Source organism: Nanorana parkeri, unplaced genomic scaffold (assembly GCF_000935625.1).
Source record: "Nanorana parkeri isolate BGI_ZX_2015 unplaced genomic scaffold, ASM93562v1 scaffold118, whole genome shotgun sequence".
NCBI lineage: Eukaryota > Metazoa > Chordata > Amphibia > Anura > Dicroglossidae > Nanorana > Nanorana parkeri.
Window position 1 is genome coordinate 2,119,218 of NW_017306386.1, and position 21,438 is coordinate 2,140,655.

General features: G+C 39.4%; 1 protein-coding gene across 1 annotated transcript in view; it reads right to left on the bottom strand.

Annotated features, from left to right (window-relative positions):
- Nucleotides 1–5,701: 5,701 nt before the first annotated feature.
- GATSL2 (GATS protein like 2) overlaps nucleotides 5,702–21,438 on the bottom strand; it is a 61,398-nt gene continuing 45,661 nt past the window's right edge. Inside the window, exons 3-9 of the mRNA XM_018553356.1 lie at nucleotides 20,818–21,011; nucleotides 19,182–19,314; nucleotides 15,573–15,696; nucleotides 14,710–14,820; nucleotides 12,780–12,862; nucleotides 11,181–11,275; nucleotides 5,702–5,767 (exon numbers count right to left, since the gene is read on the bottom strand). Of these exons, the coding sequence (XP_018408858.1) occupies nucleotides 5,702–5,767; nucleotides 11,181–11,275; nucleotides 12,780–12,862; nucleotides 14,710–14,820; nucleotides 15,573–15,696; nucleotides 19,182–19,314; nucleotides 20,818–21,011 (806 nt within the window). The remainder of the gene's footprint in view (nucleotides 5,768–11,180; nucleotides 11,276–12,779; nucleotides 12,863–14,709; nucleotides 14,821–15,572; nucleotides 15,697–19,181; nucleotides 19,315–20,817; nucleotides 21,012–21,438) is intronic.

Here is a 21,438-nt window from a genome sequence, read left to right on the forward strand (position 1 = left end):
TTTATTATTTTTTTAATCCTTTAAGGCTCAGAATAGTTGCTGCAAGATTCAAGTAATCCATTGTTTCATGGTCCTTCAAGGCAGCAACAAGAATCCACTACTTGCTGGTGTAAATACTCTAATAGTAATTCCTCCACAAAAAGAAACCTATGCAACTTTTCTATGAGCAAGTCTTTGGCAAAGCAAGAAAATATGCAATGATAAAATGCTGTGGCTTTTCATGCATATTATAAAATATTTTTCACAACAGGATGTACGTGTCACCTTGAAACATGCTTTCCATGGGCAATTGTACTAACCAATCACTCCCATAAATGTAGTTTAATATGAAGTCTACATTTGATAAAAAATCCTTTGCTCTGTGGTAATTAAACGACACAGCTAGATCTTTAGACCTTGACCGGTGGGTTATATTGTCACCTGCAGGAGTGGTATGCAAGGTACACAAACAAAAAGAAAACCCTGGGACGGTCCCTGCTGGTGGTCAAACCCTGTGTCTGCAACAACCAGCTTATGTAGTAGCAAGCAGTACACAGGATAAAGAAAACACAGACGAACCACACGAGGGTTGGTGCTGTTTCCTTCAATAAACGCAGGGAAAAGGATTTTACAGGGAGTACAAATGGCCTATTCTCTCTTCTGTTCATTGAAGAACACAGCTGGATCTTTAGATTTTAACCAATGGGATGCCCCAAACCGAGAAAACAAAAACAATATAAACATCAACAAAATACCGGATCTAGGAGACTAGCACAAATTTGTTTGGGTACCCAGCATTCTATTCTGGTTGGTGACAATATAACCCAGCAGCCAAAATCTAAAGATCCAACAGGGTCCTTCAATAAACTGAAGACAAATGGCCATACCATCCAATTGTTTTAAAGCATGGGTAGATCATCCCAACTAATCTTACTAAAGATCCATATCTTTAATCCACTGAGACCCGGTGGAAGAATGGGACAGTTGCTAAGCTAGTCTGTCATCTGAATACAAAGAAGGCGGTAATTTTGCACCTAGTGAAACATTCTCGATGCCTCCTCTTTGTTTTACTGATAAGTATAATTTAAGTTAAGTTAAACCTGTCAGAAGATATAGGATCTGGTTGGCCTCCTTCAGAAAATGCCTAACAATCTGTTTATAATGCTTTTTGGTCTCTGGTCTGCAACAAAATACAGATCAGAAAAGTGAGAGTGAAATCAGAACTCCTTATCTGCATCCTTGGTCAGGTTCAGGGACTGTATTGAAGCAAAAGGATCATCATAAAAGCAGACATCTAGTCCTTTTCAGAAGGAGAGGGTAGCATTTTTACCCTCATTGTTTGTCTTGTACAAGCAACCTGCTCATGATCCACTGCTTCAGAACCATTAAAATGTCAGTAGCTATTCACTTTTGTTCAGGTTTTTAGGATTTCCATACAATTCCCCAGAAAACTGCTGGCTGTCAGCACTGGAAATAATGAGTAATCAGCATAAAATTGGGTGAATTACAGGTCTGAACGATTCAATGGAATATACAGTAAATTGTAATGTTTAAAAATAAATACAGGAAGTTATTAGATGTGGGATTTATCGGAGCTTTATGACTGCTATTACCTTACTGGGTAATAATGCCCATTTATAAAAGCAGTAGCCTTATCATGGCCACACCGCTGCTTTTCAAAGAAAATGCACAGCTGTGTGCTTCTCTTGCTTTGGAACATTAAAATCAATGGGAAAAATTAAAAAGTGTTGGGGGCCTGCTCATATGACTGAGCGGACAGTTGAAGTGTTCTCCGACGTGTTATGCAATAAACACTTTGAAGGACACCGAGAGCTCCTCAACATGCCGTACAATTATGAATAGCTCAAATAAATGCAGGTGAAGAGTGGCTTAAACACTACGGTGTCACTGCCAATATAAAAAGGGCCCAAAGTATAAAAGTTATCTTTGATTTGTAATGTTGAAAATCTTTTTTTTGGGTAGAATATAGTGAATTATATAAAACTAGAAAGAAGGAAAGTAGCTGCATTCCTGGGATAAAAGCCACCATAGGAGTTTTATTAAACAGTCCAGTGCAAGAGAGGTCTCAACTCCACCCTCTTACATGCTTCACTCACAATGAGCTTAGTCCAAGATTTCAGGTAGTCTAACATTGGACTGTTCAATAAAATACTATGGTGGCTTTTATTCCGGAACACAGCTACTTTCCTTCTTTATATTTTTGTGTCTGATGTGAAGAACAAACTACTAGAGAAGCCTGCACTGGAACCTGGAGTTGTGCTGGTGAGTGTATCTGTAGCAGAGCACTGCATTTCCGATCTATACTGAATTATATAGTTAATGATGCTTTTCTGGGGCCTCAGAGGTCATTATTTGCCACCTTGCCGCTATAAGTGTAAGAGCCAAGTGTTTCCAACGCCTACTATAATTTGTCTGTTTCAAACCAACCCACAAGGTGTTTGTTCCTCCCACAACTTGTAGAGGAAAGCAAGCAAAATATTACTTAATTTCTAAGACTGTAGTGCAGGAAATAAATCTATAGCCATTACAATTATAGACTACAGAAAGTTTATAAAATTCTTAAGTGCTTACGGAAATTAGGCTTTAGTTCATATAAAATATGCATTAATGTATTTTTAGTTTTTGTGCCTAAGAAAATTAGTTAATTTTGCATCTTTTCTATTTACTTTTATGGCTGTATGTTAAGGCTAAACCAGCACAACTGTATTTGGAAGAAGGTCCATCACATATGTGAACCAAAGCCCTTTTTATATAAGGAGGGGCAAGGGAGGAAAATTATTTAAGGGACTTTCTTATGGTTAGTATGGCCACTTAAAGTGAGTTCTTCCTGTTAATTATTACCTAGTGAAATTATCTTATTGTCAGCATTTTAAACCCATTTTCTTCTAAAGTTTGGATATATGTCTTGCAATATGAAAATAAAAATCAGTTACAGAAACCCAATGCAATCCTAACAGAAACTCCTTTAATTAAAATATGAAGTCTTTAGCAGCGGACTGCCATTTAGAAGTGAGGAGCTTTATCCGGACTTGTCATGATATGTTATAAACATGAGTTTTAAAAAGTTTACACAGCCTATGTTAAAAAAATGAGGTTCAACACGATTTTACAGTACTGAAATAGATGCATGAAAATTTAAAGCACTCTGTGCTCTTGGTGGGCTAGGTTGCTCAGAATTAGCAATCATTTATGAAGGCCAGTGAAGGAAAATTGTTTAAATACTATATTAGAAGCAAACCCACGCCTGACCTAACAGCTCGCCCCTCACTGTTACTGGGGATCAAACATGATGTCCAAGGACAAAAATTACATTTTACAATGCAAATACATTTTCAGACTTAAGATTTACACTGGTGCAAACTGTTATTGCATACATGTGTGGTAGGCCACACATATCCAAGATGGCAAGAATTAAACTGACAGTATTCAGGGTGATGATCTTACAGGAGGACCACATGGAAAAATGGTGAAAAACTTTAAGGTAACCTGCAGGCAAGCATTTAATGCACAAGGAAATACATAAATAGGAGCTCCTAATTGCCCAGGGCTCTGTATGTCCATCCATCTATCCTAAGATTTACACGGTCTTGCCTGACAGCACAGTTAGCTTCATGACCTTTTTTTACTGCAGATAAACAACCTAGCTTGGTCAACTTCCTGCCCCAAGCATGTGACTGCAAAATGGATGAGCAGCTCGTACCTCTGCTATCTCCGTTAGTCAACATGTTCCTTCTAAGTTCACAAACGCTGTAGCACCTGACTGGTTCCCAGTCCTGCCATTCCCACTCCCAGTCTGAGTGCTGATGTATAAAGGCTTGCAGGAAGCTGATATGAAATCAAATTCAAGTACTTATGCCAGTTGCATTTAAAAATGCTTAAAATAACATATGCCTGCAGTAACTGGTGTTTTTAATTTGTCTGGGGTTTAGCTTTAACAAAAACCAGAAAAAAACCTGTAAATATTACATTTGAGGAAACATCTAGTCTGGGTGGGGTTCTTGGCAGAAGCTCAGGGCCTACTGCGACAAACACTTTTGATTTCAGAATGGTCGTTGATTTAGTATAGTTGGTTACAGAATTCAGAGTTGGCAACATGCCACTCAGGCAATGGCTTCACACTGCTCATTTGGAGAAGCACTTTCCACAGCTTGTCACTACAACCCTCCAGGCCCTACCAAAAGCCATACCCAATTTACTGCAATTGTCTGCGCGATCACTGCATTAAGATACATGATCCTGAATATTTTCAGTTTAATTGGGGCCACCCTATATTTACTGTGATCCAGTCTCCTCCACAACATGGACTTTCCCTATATTTGTGAGGATGTGGCCTATAAAGTTCCTTAGGAACCAATGAAATCACACTACAACAAATTGGTAGGGTGAGTTTTCAGGAATATTGGATCAGCTCACAAAATGGCAGCCTCCAATAATTAGGTAAAGGTGGCCAGTACACTTCAATCTGGAAATCACTCAAATCTGGGACGCTTATTCCAGTCATGCACGTAGCATGAATCCGGTGATTTGCCATTATTTTATACACATTTACTATTATTTTAGTAAATCTCTCCTTACAAAAGGTGCAAGAGCTTCAAGGCAGGTGTTCATAAATGATAAAGGTGACAGTACATAATGGGTAAGTCTAGTGCTTGTAGCATAACAGTGAAAATGTATGCTTAGGACAAAGAACTCTTGACATGCAAAATGTTCTTCTTTTCAGTCAGCAATTAATAGAAACCAGTTAACGAATCACTGTCATGAACTGCTAAAACAACGGTTTTTCTCCCCACAATGAAGCACTTGTTTTGCATTAGAGTCAGCTTTCGAAGCAAGGCCAAAGAGAAAGTTGTAGCTTGTATGATAAGCATGGACATGGCTCACAATTTAAAATCTTCCAGAAGGTTCTTTTAGACTAAAGAGTCACTATAAAAAGATATAAAATAAAACAGCACAATTCACCATGCAAAGAAATAAAAAGGGGGTAAAAGCAGAGTCAAGGTGCAGAGAATTATACAAAGCTGCCAACACTCCCTCTTTCATTTCTACATGGAAAGTGCAGTGAAATCAGTTGATGACAATCACCTCCAATCCATGTTCCAGGCAGGAGCAGCCCTCAAACTATTGCTCTCAGGAACTGGCAAGGGGAAGAAGCTAGAGAGACCTATTCAAATATGTAGTACTAGTTATGGTAATACAATCTTTATGCAAGTCTGACACCATTTCAAATGGAATAGATGAATACAGTGCAATAATCTTTACCATTGTGTGATGTTCATTCCACTTTAGGCTTGCAAACCTCTCTACAAAGACATTTTAGAATGAAACTTTCACACTCGTCTATAAAAGGTGCAGATCATACGTCTACAGCCAAGGCTTCACTGCATCTCGGTAATAACTAATTGCAACAGTGCAATGCAATTTTTGTTTTTGTTTTTTCTTTTGTTTTTTTTCAGTTTCATTTTTTTTTATCCTATACCAAGTTAGCAGGAAGGTTACAGATCACTTTGGAACTAAACATAAGAGAAACCATAGGTGAATAAAAGAAAACGAAAAAAAAAAAAAAAAACTTGCTGGAGATTCTCATGTTCATCTCCATTTCAGTGTCTTTCATCCTTCATGGCACCTCTTGAGATTCAGCTAGTCTTGAAATACTGCACAGAAATAAAAAAAAAGAGAGACAGAGCCACCGGGCAGAAGACTTCTAATGTTTCTCCGCTTGGCTGACTTGGAGCGCATTAATGACACCATTGATGTTTTCTTCAGGTACCTGCAAAGATCAAACAGAATATGGAGATGAAATCTTCTGTTATAATGTGCTGCTGAATAAAGAACAAATATACTGATCACCAACCCATACACTGTGAAGAGAAAACCAGTCTAAAGCTATGTGAGCAGCTTTGGCGCTGTTACAGAGCAGCCCCCTAATCCATTACAATTTGCCTGGTCACACCCATGCAGCCTACAACCCCTGAAAGAATCCATAACCTGTTTTTTGATCCTACCAATGGAACCTAAGTGGATATTTTCTCCATTTTTGGTTGATTCCATTTGTTTTGTGTTTTATACCAAAACTTGGCTTACAGTCATTTTCACTATGGCAACCTCAGCAGTTTAATTGTGCACTGTATCTGTTTGGCAGTGTGTGAGGATGACTTGGGCAGAAATGTTTTGTTGTTATTGTTTTGCTGTGCTTGCAGTTCCTTTTGTGTCTCATACTCTGTTTTGCTGCCTTTTTGCATGTATATTTTGGAATACGAAAACTGAAAAAAAGTAACTTGTTTAAAACTGTAAAGTTTTGCATCACTAACTTGATTTGACAGAATTAGCTACTGCAGATGTTAGGCAAGTTCTCTTGGGATATGCAAACATTTACAAACATGTGTATGGCCCCTTATTTTAAACATGTTTGGAGCACTAAAAAAAATTAAAACAAATACATCACTCTAAAAGCTTTTATCAGCAAAATTATGTGTAAATAAAAAACATCAAACAGGCAAGTCAAGAAAATGACTGTATTTAATATTAAAGCTGAACTCCATGTTGGAAAAAAACCCTTGCAGTGGAGGCCCTCCCACACATCTCCTTAACCACCATCCCGTAGGCTCTGGTGCTCTCCTTTTCCCGGACGCTTCATGCTGTGGGCAGTCCCTCAGTATCCTCACATTCAATGCAAGACTATTAGTACTGCACTGAATTTGGAGGAGGCATGTGTGTGACTACAGGCCGGAAATAAAAAAAAAAAAGTCACAAGCACTCCAGCATGTAGAATAGTCACTATTTATTGACTTCTAAGGTGTCACATCATCAAAGGTGACGTTTCGGAACAACAAAGTCACTTCCTCAGGCAAAACAGATAATGAGTCAGGAGTGCCATAGGTTTGTATGTTTATTGACTGCAGGCCGGAACAAGAGGATGCTTTAGTGGGCCGGTCACAGAGGGAGAGGGCCTACCCGAGGAAGGAATAAGGTACCCATTTCACACTATTACTCTACTGCTAGGAAAACATGAGCATTTAACTTGTTACAAGGGTATTTTTTTTCCAGGCTGGAGTTCAGCTTTAAGAGGGTAATAGTGGTAATATGAGCTGAAATGTAGTTGCAGAACCTGAGAATTAAAAATCCAGTAGGTAAAGAGTGCTAAATGCCAGCTCAAGGTATTGCTAAATCTATTTATGTGGTCACCTTAAAGTAGAGATCAGCTGGAGAGGTTTTCTGTCCTATGCATACTGGAAAGTACTTTGACTCAACAGCAGATAACTAGGAATTACTATGAAAAGCAACTAACTATAATCACTTTTCTTATACTTTATCGCTTTTCATAGTAATTCCTTAGCCCACTTTGTATGCAACTGGATCATTTAGTTACATTGTTCTATCCAAACATAAGCCCTTCTGCTTTTCCCTATTGTACTCCAGCCAGGCTGGTTTGAAATGAATCTCACTTACACTTGTGAGTAGTTCATATCCAATTTATAGAAATGTTTATGAACATTTATCCTCACTGCCTTTTAATAATTTTACATATATGAATAACTAGTTCCCAGTGGATGCCTTTTGGGTGCTGTCCCCTAGCTCCTCCCACGTCAATTCCTTCCGCTCTCCTGTGAATTCATAATTTCCCACCATCCAGACCTGTCACCTTCTTTCTTCCCTGGTTTAAAAGAGGGAAAAACCCTCGAAATGCGTCGTCACCGAGTCCCTCCACACCACCAGACTTTTCCTACCAGTGAAGATGGGACCACTGGGCTGTGTCATTGCTGATCTTTTCTACACCCACACAGAGGTTTGCATAGTAGTCATGGCTCCTTTGACTGCCATGAGTCACTGCAGCAGCACCAGTCAGCTCTACTGGATCAACGGTCTTCACTGAGTCTGGATTACCTTACTGTCTACCCTGACTAACAGCTCCATTAACCAGTTACTGCAATATGTTTACCATTGTGTATTAATAAAACTATGTTAGTTTTTACACACGATCAGTTCCCTGGTCATTCTTTAATGTTCCCACTAATGTTAGCCTAATCACTCCCCCATACATACACCGATGGTTGGAGTATCTCCAGAAGATGTCATTCCCTTACTTATGTTATTTTGATGATTGAGGTCTATCCTGCCGGACCAGTGCATGATTAATCTAGGCGCTACCCTTTTCCACTCTTGTGAGTGTATTTTATCATTTTATTCTGGATACTGTCACACACAACGTTATTGTTATTGCACTTTTGTCTTTTTTCTCCTTTATTTTCTAGTTGTGGATACTCCATCTGCGGTCAGAGCAACACTCCTAGCAATCTGGATTTCTGGTCCCTCATCTTTTACAGCCCTATACCTACCTAATTCAGTACAGTGTCACTACTAGTAGTGTCCTGGTGGTTTTATTATTTTTAATCCATAGGTTGCATGCGGCCTTCTGTTTCTATATATTCTTATCGGACCATCATTATTACAGGCAGCGTCAATGGCCAACAAGAATATGCAAAAGGCAGCAAAGCTTTGTTACTGAAGCCTTGCCAGTCAAAATGGCCCGGCATGAGGCAAAGCAGATGGTAAGGAAAGCTGCTGTAAGTATGTGCTGGCATTTCTGTAGGCCTGCATTACATACCTGTCAGCAACCTTTTGTTTTCTGTAAGTGCTGAAGTCTCTTTAGGCTTTAATACATCAGAAATCCAACAACCAACAATATGTAATATCTGCTGTGGGCACTAGTAGTTTTGTTTTACACTATTGAACTGACCCTATAAAACAGAAGTCTCTGAATGACAGGAAGCAAACAGTATTCGAGGTTTGTGGCTAAACCACACAGCTGCATTTTTTATGACAAAGCAGGCAAAAGGTTCAGTCACAGCAGCAATCAAATAGGAGTGTATAACACAACCGTAACAAATAGCACAGGCATTATGTATAGAAAATCCAAAGATGATAAAAAAGCTGATGAATAGATCACAACATACAGTAAGCACCCCATTATCCAGCATTTAAGCAACCAGCAAAAAAAAAATAAAATCATGAACATATGTCCTTGATTGTTTTTCCCGGTGTCTTGATGCAGATTTTAAAAAAATGCTGGTTGCTTGGTACACACTAAACATTTTTTGTTAGCAACTAAAGTTGCTAACTATATTGTTTGCTTACAGCTTGCTGCCGGCCGGCGGCTAGATTCCACGGTCACCAGCAGAATGTAAACAATGGGGAGATATAGCCAGTCTGCTATTGGCTATTACAAATTGCAATAGATGGCTGGCTATTGCTCCCGCCCACTGAGCAAAGGAACGGACCTGAGAGAGAAATGTCTCTCTCAGGGCCGCTCCTCTGCTCTGTGGGTAGGGCTTCTATAGGCAGCCTGCTATTGGTTAACGCAATTTGAATTAGCCAATATCAATCTGGTTATTGCTCCCGGCTGCCTACATTCACCTGTTGGCTGCAGAAGCTAGTTGGCAGGTGAATGGGGTTCTGGGGGGAAGCGGGGCGCTGCGGGGGATGTTGGCTTAAGAGTTACTATTAACCTTCAAGCAACCAGAAACTACAGTAATCGGGCACCTACCGATCCCCGTGGGTGTCGGATAACTGGGAGTTTACTGTATTAGGCACACTAACTCTCTGCACCATAAATTCTGTGAATTACTGCCAAATTTAGCTTTTGAAAATGAAATGGTAACGGTCTTATTTGGGTAGGAGACATATGGAAATGATCTGGTCAACAAAGTACCTGCTGTGAGAAGCTACTTTGGTTCCCAGGATGCATAACAGTGTAAGAGGCACTTGTAAGAACAGCCCATAGTGCTAGTCAACCAAGTATATTGAGTGGTCAGTTCACTGTGGGCAGTGGAAGCAAGAACATCCTTGGTTGCCAAGGACCAGCAGCAGAGCAGAGTTATCTACAGTGGGATTTCCCAGAAAACACAGGAAGATGGCACCTGATGGACAGGCATGTGCACAAAGGTCTATACTCAATACACCAAGTGCAAAGTTACCCAGGAAACACCCATGTGAGAACATTAGAGGAAACAAGTCTCCCAGAGAGCAGCTGTAGACAGGGCAATTAAGGTGACATACCGCTAGAGTGATCAAGGGCTGCAAGCTGAAACTGTAGCATCCTGGGAGGAATACCAACACTGATTGTGTAAGCCACGAGAAGAGGTAACTGCAGAATTCTATTTTTATTTGAAGAACTTAACTCTGCTGTTACAGCCTGTAGTGATAAATTAACAACAGGAATTCTGCTCCAATGATTTAGCATGTGTTAAACCAGTACAGAAGCCTTCATGGGACTTTCGACTAGTTCAGTTTTGGGTCTAATAAGGATATGCCCACCCCACCCTATCATAAAGCTTAGATTCCACTGGTGCACAAGCCTCCTTTCCTTCACTGGTGACCTATAATGCCACTTAGATCACTGCAGGCGGTCATGGAGCAAAAATCCATGCCCCTTGGTGATATAACTGCTATGGAACTGTAACACTTCCATATTAGGTTCCATCTCCAATCGATCTTACACATAATGATGACTGGGGAGGGGCACTGTGCACAGTAACCATGCAAATCATGCAAACCAGTTCACTCTTCTCTTGTGTTACAATAATTACTACTTTAGTAATCACTTGCTCGTTACTTGTTCAACTTGAAGCCCATCTGCTGACTAGCATGTGACTTTTAATATTAGTTCTCAAGGGATATCACTGCTCTAAATCTAGTACTCCAAATAAAAAATGTCAGTAACAACCAGAGGTTTTACATGCAGGTATTTTGCTTTACTACAGATTTCACTTATTCAGTTCCACATTATTATTACACACAACTGGATTTGTGAAAATCCACCAACTATCCTAATTATTTGATGCAGGACATGCAATATTGAGACTTCCTAAAATGGAGCAGAGCACGCGAAGTGAACTGATGAAAAGGCTTATGGCCACAATTTTGGGAGGATGGGGAATAGGTTGGGGTGTAATGATGAATCAATTCCACTATTTTCTAAAATGGTAGATCAATAAAGTGGAAGACTGACAATAACTACTCTCATACTAAAGCATTCAGGGGTTCTCCGGTAACTAAAGGAGGGTCACTTTCAGTGTGCAAAGTCATGTTTATCTTACCATTAACTAACTACATTTTTATCAAAAAAAGGTACATAGAGACCAGTTACAATATAACAGCTACATGTAATTCATAACAAAACTCACCAGTGCATGATCAAACTTAAAGGTACTGATATAATAGGCAGGGATGTCAGCAGCAGCTAAAGGTTCTGAGATCTGGGCAACAATGCCACATTCATCTGAAAACAAACATTTACAGATCAATACAAATACTGGAAAGAGACGGGGTTAGGTATTGTGTTTTCACAGTAATACTTGATGTTTAATTCAGTAAAGTATTACCTTTCCTATTACTAATTAAATCTAGAAACTATCATTACTCCATTTTTAAAGCATTCCACACCCACCCTAAAAAATATTACACAAATTCAGGGAGTTGGAGGCAAAGGGGCCATGTGATAGAAAGCATGAACTAGATACTGGGGTACAGCTACAGAAGAGGAAGACATTATAAAAACAACTTAAGAGTGAACAATGGAAGTTGAAAACCGTTATGACTGATATGGACAATTTATTAAATAGAATACTAGCCACAAGTGTACTTGGGAAATGGTCTAATAAAACCCCCATCTACATGCTATTCTTGTGTGGGGAGACTTTCATTAGTTGAAATGCACAGGCACAGTAAACACAAAGCTACCAACCTGCTATGTATGTCATGCAAAATAGTAGCTGTACAATTGTCTGATTTCACCAAAGTATGAAAATTATTTCACCGAAGTATGGACATTCAAATACTTTAGAATTGGGAAAAAGACAATTTGTAGAAAGCTTTTGGGAAATTACAAAAAAAGATGGTTTTCTTACATTTCCACACCTCTGTTTTACTCAAAATCTATGTTTACTGCTGAACTCTTTCAATGCTAATTCTAAACATTCATCAAAACATGTCATTTAACTGAAGTCCTTTCTTGCACTTAATGCTAAGAAGATATTGATCTGATCTCTTACTACTGGACTAACTATAAAACTGCAGCAAGGAATAGTCACCAAGAACATATTTTTTCTTAGACATGCTTCTCTTTTACAGCACTTTTTCAGGAGGATTTAGGAATAGAAAATACCCAGTTGGCTTTAGGTGACTTTTACCATTTGCAGTACTCTTTTAAACAAGAGGGTAACACTACTCCTGTTTCCATTTACAGTTCTTGTGGGATTAAGTGATACCCATTTACATATTCATAGCAAACCAATGTATTGATTTGTTGGTGACACAATATCCACCATTCGTTACAGGGGAAAATCGGTAATTGCAGATCCTGGAACCAAAAATAATCAATGCAAACCTAATCTGTTACTAATGAGAGGGTAAAAAATGAAAACATTGGATATTTCCATTACTTCTGCAACTCTCCCTTTGAAGAGTCAATAATCAGAGACTGCTAGAAAATGCCACCTAAATTCAGAACCCCTGGTATTTTAATTATCACAGGTGATCTTATATTATGCTCAGTGTAATTGGCCATGTTGGCATAATTGGAACACATTTTAATGGGCACATTGCAGGTGGCTTGGCACATCCAGATGCATCACATAGAGATCTGTGTAAGCAATGGAAACCACAGCAGTAGATGTGGCAAAGCAGCAAAAATGTCTAAATTTCCGCAAACCTTTTTAAAGCTGCAGAATAAGAATACTTTCTTACATGCATAAACATATGACGGAAGCATTTTAAATACATACCAAAACCAAGAGGTTGTCCGCCAATACGAACCATCTTCCAAAGCTCGCCCGACGCACTTGTAAACAGCAAATTATTAGGAAACCTAAGCGTTAAAATGATAAAAACTGGGTCATAATATTTACCAAAAAAATCCAACAAAATACATCATAAATTAATTATTATTAAAGCCACGTAGCCCCAAGAAAATGCAAATGCAGCGAAACTCTTGGTTGGCAATGTAGTTTGGATTATTTAAGACTGCAGTGAAGTTTGCAATCCTAATGTACAAACTGTTGTAATTTGTAGTACCCAATCAAAGTTGCGCTCACTTTAACCAATTCAGTACGACCTACGTTTTGATTGCTATTGATTGCTGTACTTTGCACATTGCTCATGTCTTATAATGTCTGCCCAGGGGTTACTACAGCCCCTTTCAGGTTTTACAGGTATCCAGAACTCCAATAGAGTGATTTCTCCTCACTTTCTCTTCTGCTGACAAATGTTTCACCAGACAGCAAGTGAGAGAAATGACAACACTTTGGCCTCATTCACGCAGGTATGCACATCGGTACGGCATGCACACCCATGCAGAGACCTGCTCCTAGGAGGGAAAGGGACCCTGTGTGATTGCATGCAGCTGCCTGTACCACCCTATGGGAGTACAGGGCTGCATAGGGCCACACGCCAACCAAAAGCTGCAGAGACAGTGTGCATCCGGACCTGCACATTCAGGTCAACGTGTAGCAATTACATGCAACAGCTGTCCCTCTCGGAAGCAGATCTCTGAACGGGCGTGCATGTCATACAGATGTGCACGCCTATGTGAATGAGCCCTTATGTGTAACTCTGAAATTGTAGCAGAGTATATTATATTCATGTAATCTGACGTTTACAAACAGCGAATAGCAAATAAAGACAACTTAAAGCTGAACACCAGGTAGATAGGAATGGCACCAATTATTGCAGCTCTGAAATTATTAATACATTATTCAATTTAGTTTTTCTTAAATACAAGGGGGAAGAGGCAGCACAAGGAGCCAGTCAGGTGTGCTGCAGTACAAGGAGTATGTTGATAGCAGACGAGAACAGAATTCATCAGCATGCTGCTTTTACCTTTCACTGTCCATGCGCAGGAGACCTGTACGTGAAAGTGAGCCTGCAGCAGAGAAAGAACAGGTTCCCTCTCCTGCTAGGCAGGTCTGTGTTGTGAGGCAGCGCTGTGTAAATCTCTGCGCTTGATTGACAGAAATACCAATCCTTTGTTAGGTGAAACAGTTATTTCACCTGTGTATTCAGCCATTTGCCTGGAGTTTAGCTTAAGCTTTAGTTGTGGGGCTACCCTAACACTGCAAGGGTTAGGTTCTTGTTTTGGTCTAGGGTCTAAAATTAAAAAAAGATCTACTCACCTGATCCCCAGTGCCATTCCTCACAGCCTCTTCTTCCCCTAGGCTCCGGCGATCTAAAGCTCCCCAAACACGTTACAATCTGATTGTACAATCTCCTTTAGATCTACCAACAACTATGTACATTGATTGGATGGATTAAGTCGGTCCTCCCATTACAAAGTTTTGGTAAATCTAAAATGTATTGTAAAATAAATATATGGTCACATTGTAAGGTGTGTGTGGTGACCCTAAGGACGCGTGATGTCCTCACTTCCATTCACTTGCATTAGACGTGAGGACAATGAGGGATATTCCACAGCCGGAGCCAAGGATCTGGTGAATATATCTTTTTTACTTTAGACCCTAGACCAAAATGAGCACTTGAAACTTGCAGGGCTTTTTTTACTGCCTGGAGTTGTTCTTTAAAAAAAAGTTACAGTAATCAATGGTCCACATTTAATATAATCTTACCAACATTGATGCTATACAATCTTATGTCTTAGGTCCCAATAAACAATTAACAGACATCTGCTGATGCCTGCAACAAATCTTCAGCAAGCTTTACCTCTGCTGCGTCTGTACATCCATCACCAAGGAAATGTAACCCTCAATGAGGGAAAAGGAGAAGAAGCGGATATGACCAGATTCTTCGCTGCCCACCACCGAATCTTTTACTCTACAACATAAAATGTACATGACGCAGTCTGGTCTTCAAGATTGAAATAAATAAATAAAAAAGTCCAAATGAGAAAATGCAAAATCACACAAACAACGATTCTGGTGCGCTTTCCTGACACCAGTTCTTATATATTTAAACTGAACAATTGCTTTCGGGATGCTTCTTGTTGCATACTTGCCTACCAGAAAATTAAAGGTAACAATAGTTTATTAACAACAGGGCCTAGTGCCTACTACAGACCTCAGATCAGTGGGTTACCTTGTCTAAACAAAACTCAGATGGCTCTTCAATTCTCTCCGCTTAACTGGCATGCCACATAGCATTATGGATATATGGCCTTTTTCTCCACAGACCCTAATGAAGAAGCCAGTTGTAGGAAAGAACCTGTTGGGGTTAACTATATTCATAGGCTCTCTAAACATTTCAACTATTTATGACTTTTGAATACGGATATAAAGGAGCTTAGAGACCCTTCCCCTTATTTGAGGGCTGTACAGGCTAACTGAAAGTCATTATGAAAAGGTAGTTTGAAATAAAAAGGTTTATACTATGTTTTCGAAAAGCTACATGAAATCAAACTACTGGCATCTCTTGTATTTGCTCACGTGAACTCTGCAGACACACCTTACTGGAGTAGCACTAAAAAACAAATTGACCACAACTCCTTTATTTAGGTCAAACACATCAGTGGAAAAAAACTGAATAATACAGCATGTGTCTGCCAGATGTGGGCTGTTCCAGGTACATACCCATTGGAGTAAAACATAACATCCATTAGGAGTGTAGTCACAGTTGGAAGTGTATAAGGATCCAGGCTGGTAACACAGAACATATTGCTGGGGCTTGAAAGTGGATGAATAACTGGTCTCTGAACTGGAAGGAGAAAAAAAAAATACTTCTTATACAGAGACAAGAAAAATCACTGAGTTTAAGATCAACATGCTAAACAAATAATTTCCCTTTCAGAGTATTCCCTATCTTAGGGCCCTTGTTGACAGTTTTGTTTTGTTTTTGGCAGAAGAAATGTTTCTCTCCCCATACTAGCCAACAGAATTGCAAAAACAGCTTGCAAGTTGATGCAGCTTGGAAGAAGGTCAAATGCACTTGTCAATGAACTGTGAATGATCTCAGCAGCATCTCAAACTGATCTCAATGCACTTGAAAGTGAACTTTATTTGCCCATTAACACAAGCCCAAAGCCAGTTGACACAGGCACTAATGCAGATTCACAGTAAAAATATAGTGGAGTGCCCCCTTAGCCCACCTTGCCTAGTGGCAAGCAATGGCTCCTTTAACTCCACTACTCACAATCCCTTGGGCTCTCATCATTCCCAGGGCACAGCTAGAGGATATAAATTCCACTTCTGGGGCTCAGGGAGATTGCTCCTGATGGGACAGCGATGTCAGGGGCACATCAGTTGTCACCAGGCATTGGGTCATCCTTTGTTTGCTGGCTGCTGGATTAAAGCGCAAGAGCGTATAGCTTCATCTTCAGCCCCAGTCTTTGTGGTGGACACTGTGCTAGCTGGCTCTGAAGACTGACTTTCCAGTGGGGTGATTCTGCTTCCTCTATCCATAAGACTTCTACAGCCACCTGAGCATCCAGACCAGCAACTCCTCCTGCCTTTCCTCTGTGCATCCTTTACAAGGATCCTGGTGGACATCCTCCTTTTGAGATGAAGTGTTACCCCCAGGGAAGTGCAAGTAACTGCATTTGTACTAGACGTAACTGTACTATACAGTGTAGGTGCTAGTGATTCTCCCTTATTCTTTATAGGAATCTGTTATTCTGTACTGTGCTGCCACTTGTGCTCTTAATGGGAAAGTGCTACTAGGCAGCCCGTTACTACAAATGTTGCATTGCCTGTTCATTTCCTGTGATTAGCCTAAACCACTTTACCATTTTGTTTGCGTTGTCAATTTATCCTGAATTCATTCAGTAAACATCAAGTTGCACACTGCCATTAGTCTGATAATTTGGCTGATACCTCTATAACAGAATTACCTACTAAACAAGTTCATTTTCAAAAAAGAACTGCAGAACTCAAGTCAATACAAAATCCACAGAAGACATATAATATTGGGTTATGTCATTGAAAGATGGTCAAACGCATGGATTGCGGTCATTGATGGCCAAATGCCACTGGCTTTAGTAGTCTGAGTCACTGGCCAGGAACCAGCATGCGGATTAGAAAGTCAAAGTGAAGACAGAACTCCTCATATACATGCTTGTTTTAATGTTTAGCGCCTCAAAAAAGTATTACAACCACTGCATCAGCATGCCCACCAGTCAGCTATAATTTTCTCACTAAAGATCTTCTTTAAATTGATAATAAAAAACAAAAACAAATGAAAAACACAAATCTAACCCCAAACTCCATTAGAACATGTTTATTTTGTAGTTTTGGACAGAGCAGGAAGGATTAGAACTTCTCCCATTTGTTTATTTTTTGTGGTCTGTGCTTCCATCACGGAGATAATGCTTCCCTGCTATATCTAAAATAAATAATTTCTTGTGCTTTAAAGATTAACCATCACTAGAATCTGAAGTATCCCAAAAGCCACCTAGAGGAAGCCTATTATATAGATTTGCATTCTATGACTGTAAATAAAGTAGTTCCTATTTGTTTCTAAACTGATGAAAAGGTTTTTCCAGAGGCTGGAAATAAAATAGTAAAGAGAAGTTCCTGCAAGCAACCGTGTTCTAAAGGAATCCAGGTATGCCGCCGTACTCATCTTGCAGTCACACATTTCCTTTTCCAAATCAATGGAATTCAGCAATCCCAAACAGCTGTTTAGTGCTTTGAACTCCCCAGATTGTCCTCAGGCACTTCCTTCTACCTAAATATCATCCAAGGATTTTTCCACATTTTTTTGAAGAAAAAATAACAGCAGAAACAGCATTGTTCCACACCTTTACTTTCTCTGCTCAGATTCTACGTCTTATTGGTTTCCTCTCCGATATCCCTGTGACTTAAATAACTTTACAAACTGCTGTCTAAGGAACCATCATTAACCCCTTCGTGACGGGAGACGTACACTGTACGTCCAGCCACAAAGGGACCAAATGACTCGTCACGTACACTGTACGTGACGAGTTATTTGCTGCACTAGAAGGCTGCTAACCGCTGAGAATCAGCGGTTACCTTTCAGTAATGGATGTCTAACTATCTAGAGATCCATTACTGAAAGGGTTAACCTTTTTCAGACACCCGATACCTTAATATCGGGTGTCTGAGAGTCACAGCAAAGCAGACACACATGTCGGCTTTTGCCGGCATTCTGACAGCTCGTATAGATCGAGAGATATCTCTCTCAAGCTATACTGGCTTTTTTTTTTTTTATCTTTTGACTTTCAAGAATAGATACAAAATGTTATGTATTAGACACATAATGTATCTATTCTTGAAAGTAGAATGTTTAAGTTTTCTGAAACATTCACTGACAGCTGAATCCTGAACTGCTGCAGGATCAGTGTCACTAACTTATTATCGGCTGTTCTGAAGTTTGAAGCAGCCTGATAATAAAAAAAATGTATTAATTTATCAAGCAGTAATAGTGAGATTAATTCACAATGACTGCCTGATATAATTAAATACATAAAATTTGTCAGTATAGGGGGCAGATTAATACTCAATATTGCTGGCAAACGCTCATATTGTTATTGTAATATTTGCTAGTGTACATCCGACTATATTACTACTATCCGACTTCTTCGTGCCATTTACTACTACGTAATCCTTCAGATGGCCTAGATACTCTATTCACTGATCCCCACTGCTTCCTCCTCCACTATCTGATATGGCAGAGGCTATCACCTTTTATATATTGTAGTTTACGTTTTCCTTTAAACTCTTTCTTTTGACCAGCTCTTGGACTATAAATGTGATTGGCAGGGTTCTTGCTCAACTTGTTTCCATTTTTTCTATGGTTCATGTTGTGTCATATGTTACTGTTCAGTTTTTTTTTATTCCGTTTCATTATTTAGCCTTCTCTGCAACACTTTGGGCAGCACCATAGAAGACAATGTTGTTAAGCAAATTACTTATTCCAATAAAAAAACAAAAAAAACAAACAGCTTGCCTCATGATATAATGTGTAAAGAATTACTGAATAAAAAGTATAGGAGTATAGATGCACGAGGCAGGTACCATGCATGCACACCTAATTTCTTTTTCAGAATAAATTGGTGCCAAAAAATGTATTTGATGTGAAAGCAATGTTACCATTAGAGTAACTATTACATGGCGTTTGCCACTTTTTGGATAGACAATATTAGCTGTCTAAGGCTAAAGTAGCAGTGGAGGAGTTTTTAAAAAATGCTCTTATAGGACTAGATTTTTGTGCAAGACACCTACCAAGCTTGGGTTTCACAAATCCATTTGTTACCCCAAGATTATCAGCAGCCACAGTCTCTCCATTCACCACCTGCAATATAGTAAATTCTGCTGCCAGCGTATGCATTACAAATGGCAGATCCCTCTCGCGTACCTGGAAGAGATATAGCACATGAAATCAAGTAATTCTATGGAGGGCATTAAACAAGACATTGATAGATCTCCATTACCCAGCTTTTCTCATATGATTTCATAATACGGAGCCTACAAAATTTTACTGGATGAGGTAAACAATCTGTTTTAACATAGTCTTTCATACAACATATCTACTTAACCAGCCAAAATGGCCTGTAGAGTGTAGACACCCAATCAGACTTCTTTGTTCAGTTATCTGACTGCAATGTACACAAGTTATTAGCAGTTACTACTGCATTTTGCTAATTATTCTTTTTGCATTGCTTAACTTATATATGTGGTTCACTTGATAACAATGTTAAGTACCAAGTACAGTAAACTCCAAGTTATGGCGATTGGTAGGTGCCGGATAACTTTAGTCTCTGAATGCTTCAGAGTTGATGGAAACTCTCAAGCAACCCCCATTCATCTGCCGGGTAGTTCCCGCAGCTGGCAGGTGAATGGAAACAGTGGGCAGGAGCAATAGCCAGACTGCTATTGGCAATTTCAAATTGCAATAGCCAACAGCAGGCTGGCTATTGCACCCACCAACTGAGCAGAGGAGCCGACCTGAGAATGTTCTCTCTCAGGTCCGCTTCTCTGCTCAGTGGGTAGCTAATTCCGGATAATGGGGCGTTAACCATAGTAAGAATCATATAACTGTTTCAAAGAGTCTATAATGAGCTAACAACAGTTGATTTCTCATTAGCTTCAAGAGGTTCCTGCATAAAAAAGTTTCTGGTAATATTAAAAGTACATAATGGGAGAGCTGTAAAGGATACAGTTGCTTTCACTGAACATAGTTTGTGCCTATATTTGCTGCTGTGGAGGACTCTTGTAGTAAGTCCCTGTTGCAGCTGCTGCCTCCTCCTAATATACTACACCACTGTGTAATAAGTTGTATTTTAAAAAGGACAATATTAGAATCAGAAGTAATGGTCCAACTGGAAAGATGACCATATCGGAAGTGTAAAAGTTTGTATGCTAAATTCAGTTACCAGCCAGATGAGGCAGTTATAGGCTTATGGAGTTCCAGGTAGTGCCTAATGATGGGTCATTGCCCTGCAGTGCTGTGTGAATGGATGATCGAAATGTGACATAATGGATTTAACTTGACATACAGATAGGTTTGGAAAATGTATTAGGCTAACAGGTGCATAGCAGACAACATAAGGTGCCGGATCTAGTCCGACTTGTTACAATAAATGTTAACGCAGCAGGCATATTACAAAAAATAAGTTAAGATCTGGCACCTTATGACATTGACTATGCACCAATCAGCTTAACAGCAATACTGATATACATGAATTCCATAAACTCTTTTTTACACAAAATTTTCAATGTGGAGCAGAACAATACTATGACCTTTGTAAATGCTAGCATTAGATATAAAGTGCATTCTTTTTAGAGGATTACCAAGCACTTATACTTCCTGTAATTTATTTGTTGTGTTAATTACTATATAAATTGCACAATAACTTACCAATATGAAATCTGTTTGATAGGTGGATAGCATAAACACAGAGATATTCTGGTCTGCCAATGGTGCAATGACCGATTTGGCAATTTTGGTCACTCCAATTGGTTGAGAGCTAGACGAGCTTCCACCACCTGAGACCACGTTGAGGGCTAGCCATGTTGCATCTGCTACACTTAAGTGTTCCGAGGACGGGAGTTCTAAAAATAAACAGAGGTGCATCTTTCAGACATGATATAACTTAGGTTTTTCAATGACAGCATACATGCATATCGAATTTAGTGTACATGGGTGTCAGCTTTGAAGCAAGTTTAAAGTAGCACACTTTTAGGAGTTATTACATGGCTTGTGCACATGGCCGCAAAAAAATGCAGAATTTTTCTCAGTACATCATTTTTTTTTTACTGATCTGAGCAACGGTGTATTGTTTTCAGTGGGCCCATGGGCACAGCTGTGAATGCGCTGCATTTAGATCTCTAAAAAAAAAAAAAAAGAAGAGAAGAGAAACAAAATAAAATAAACTATGTCCATTGTCCTGCGTATGGGCTGTATTTTACACATTTAAACATTTTATACTAACATTTACATGCATACAGTGCAAATTTACTCTGTTGAAGCTGTCTGCAT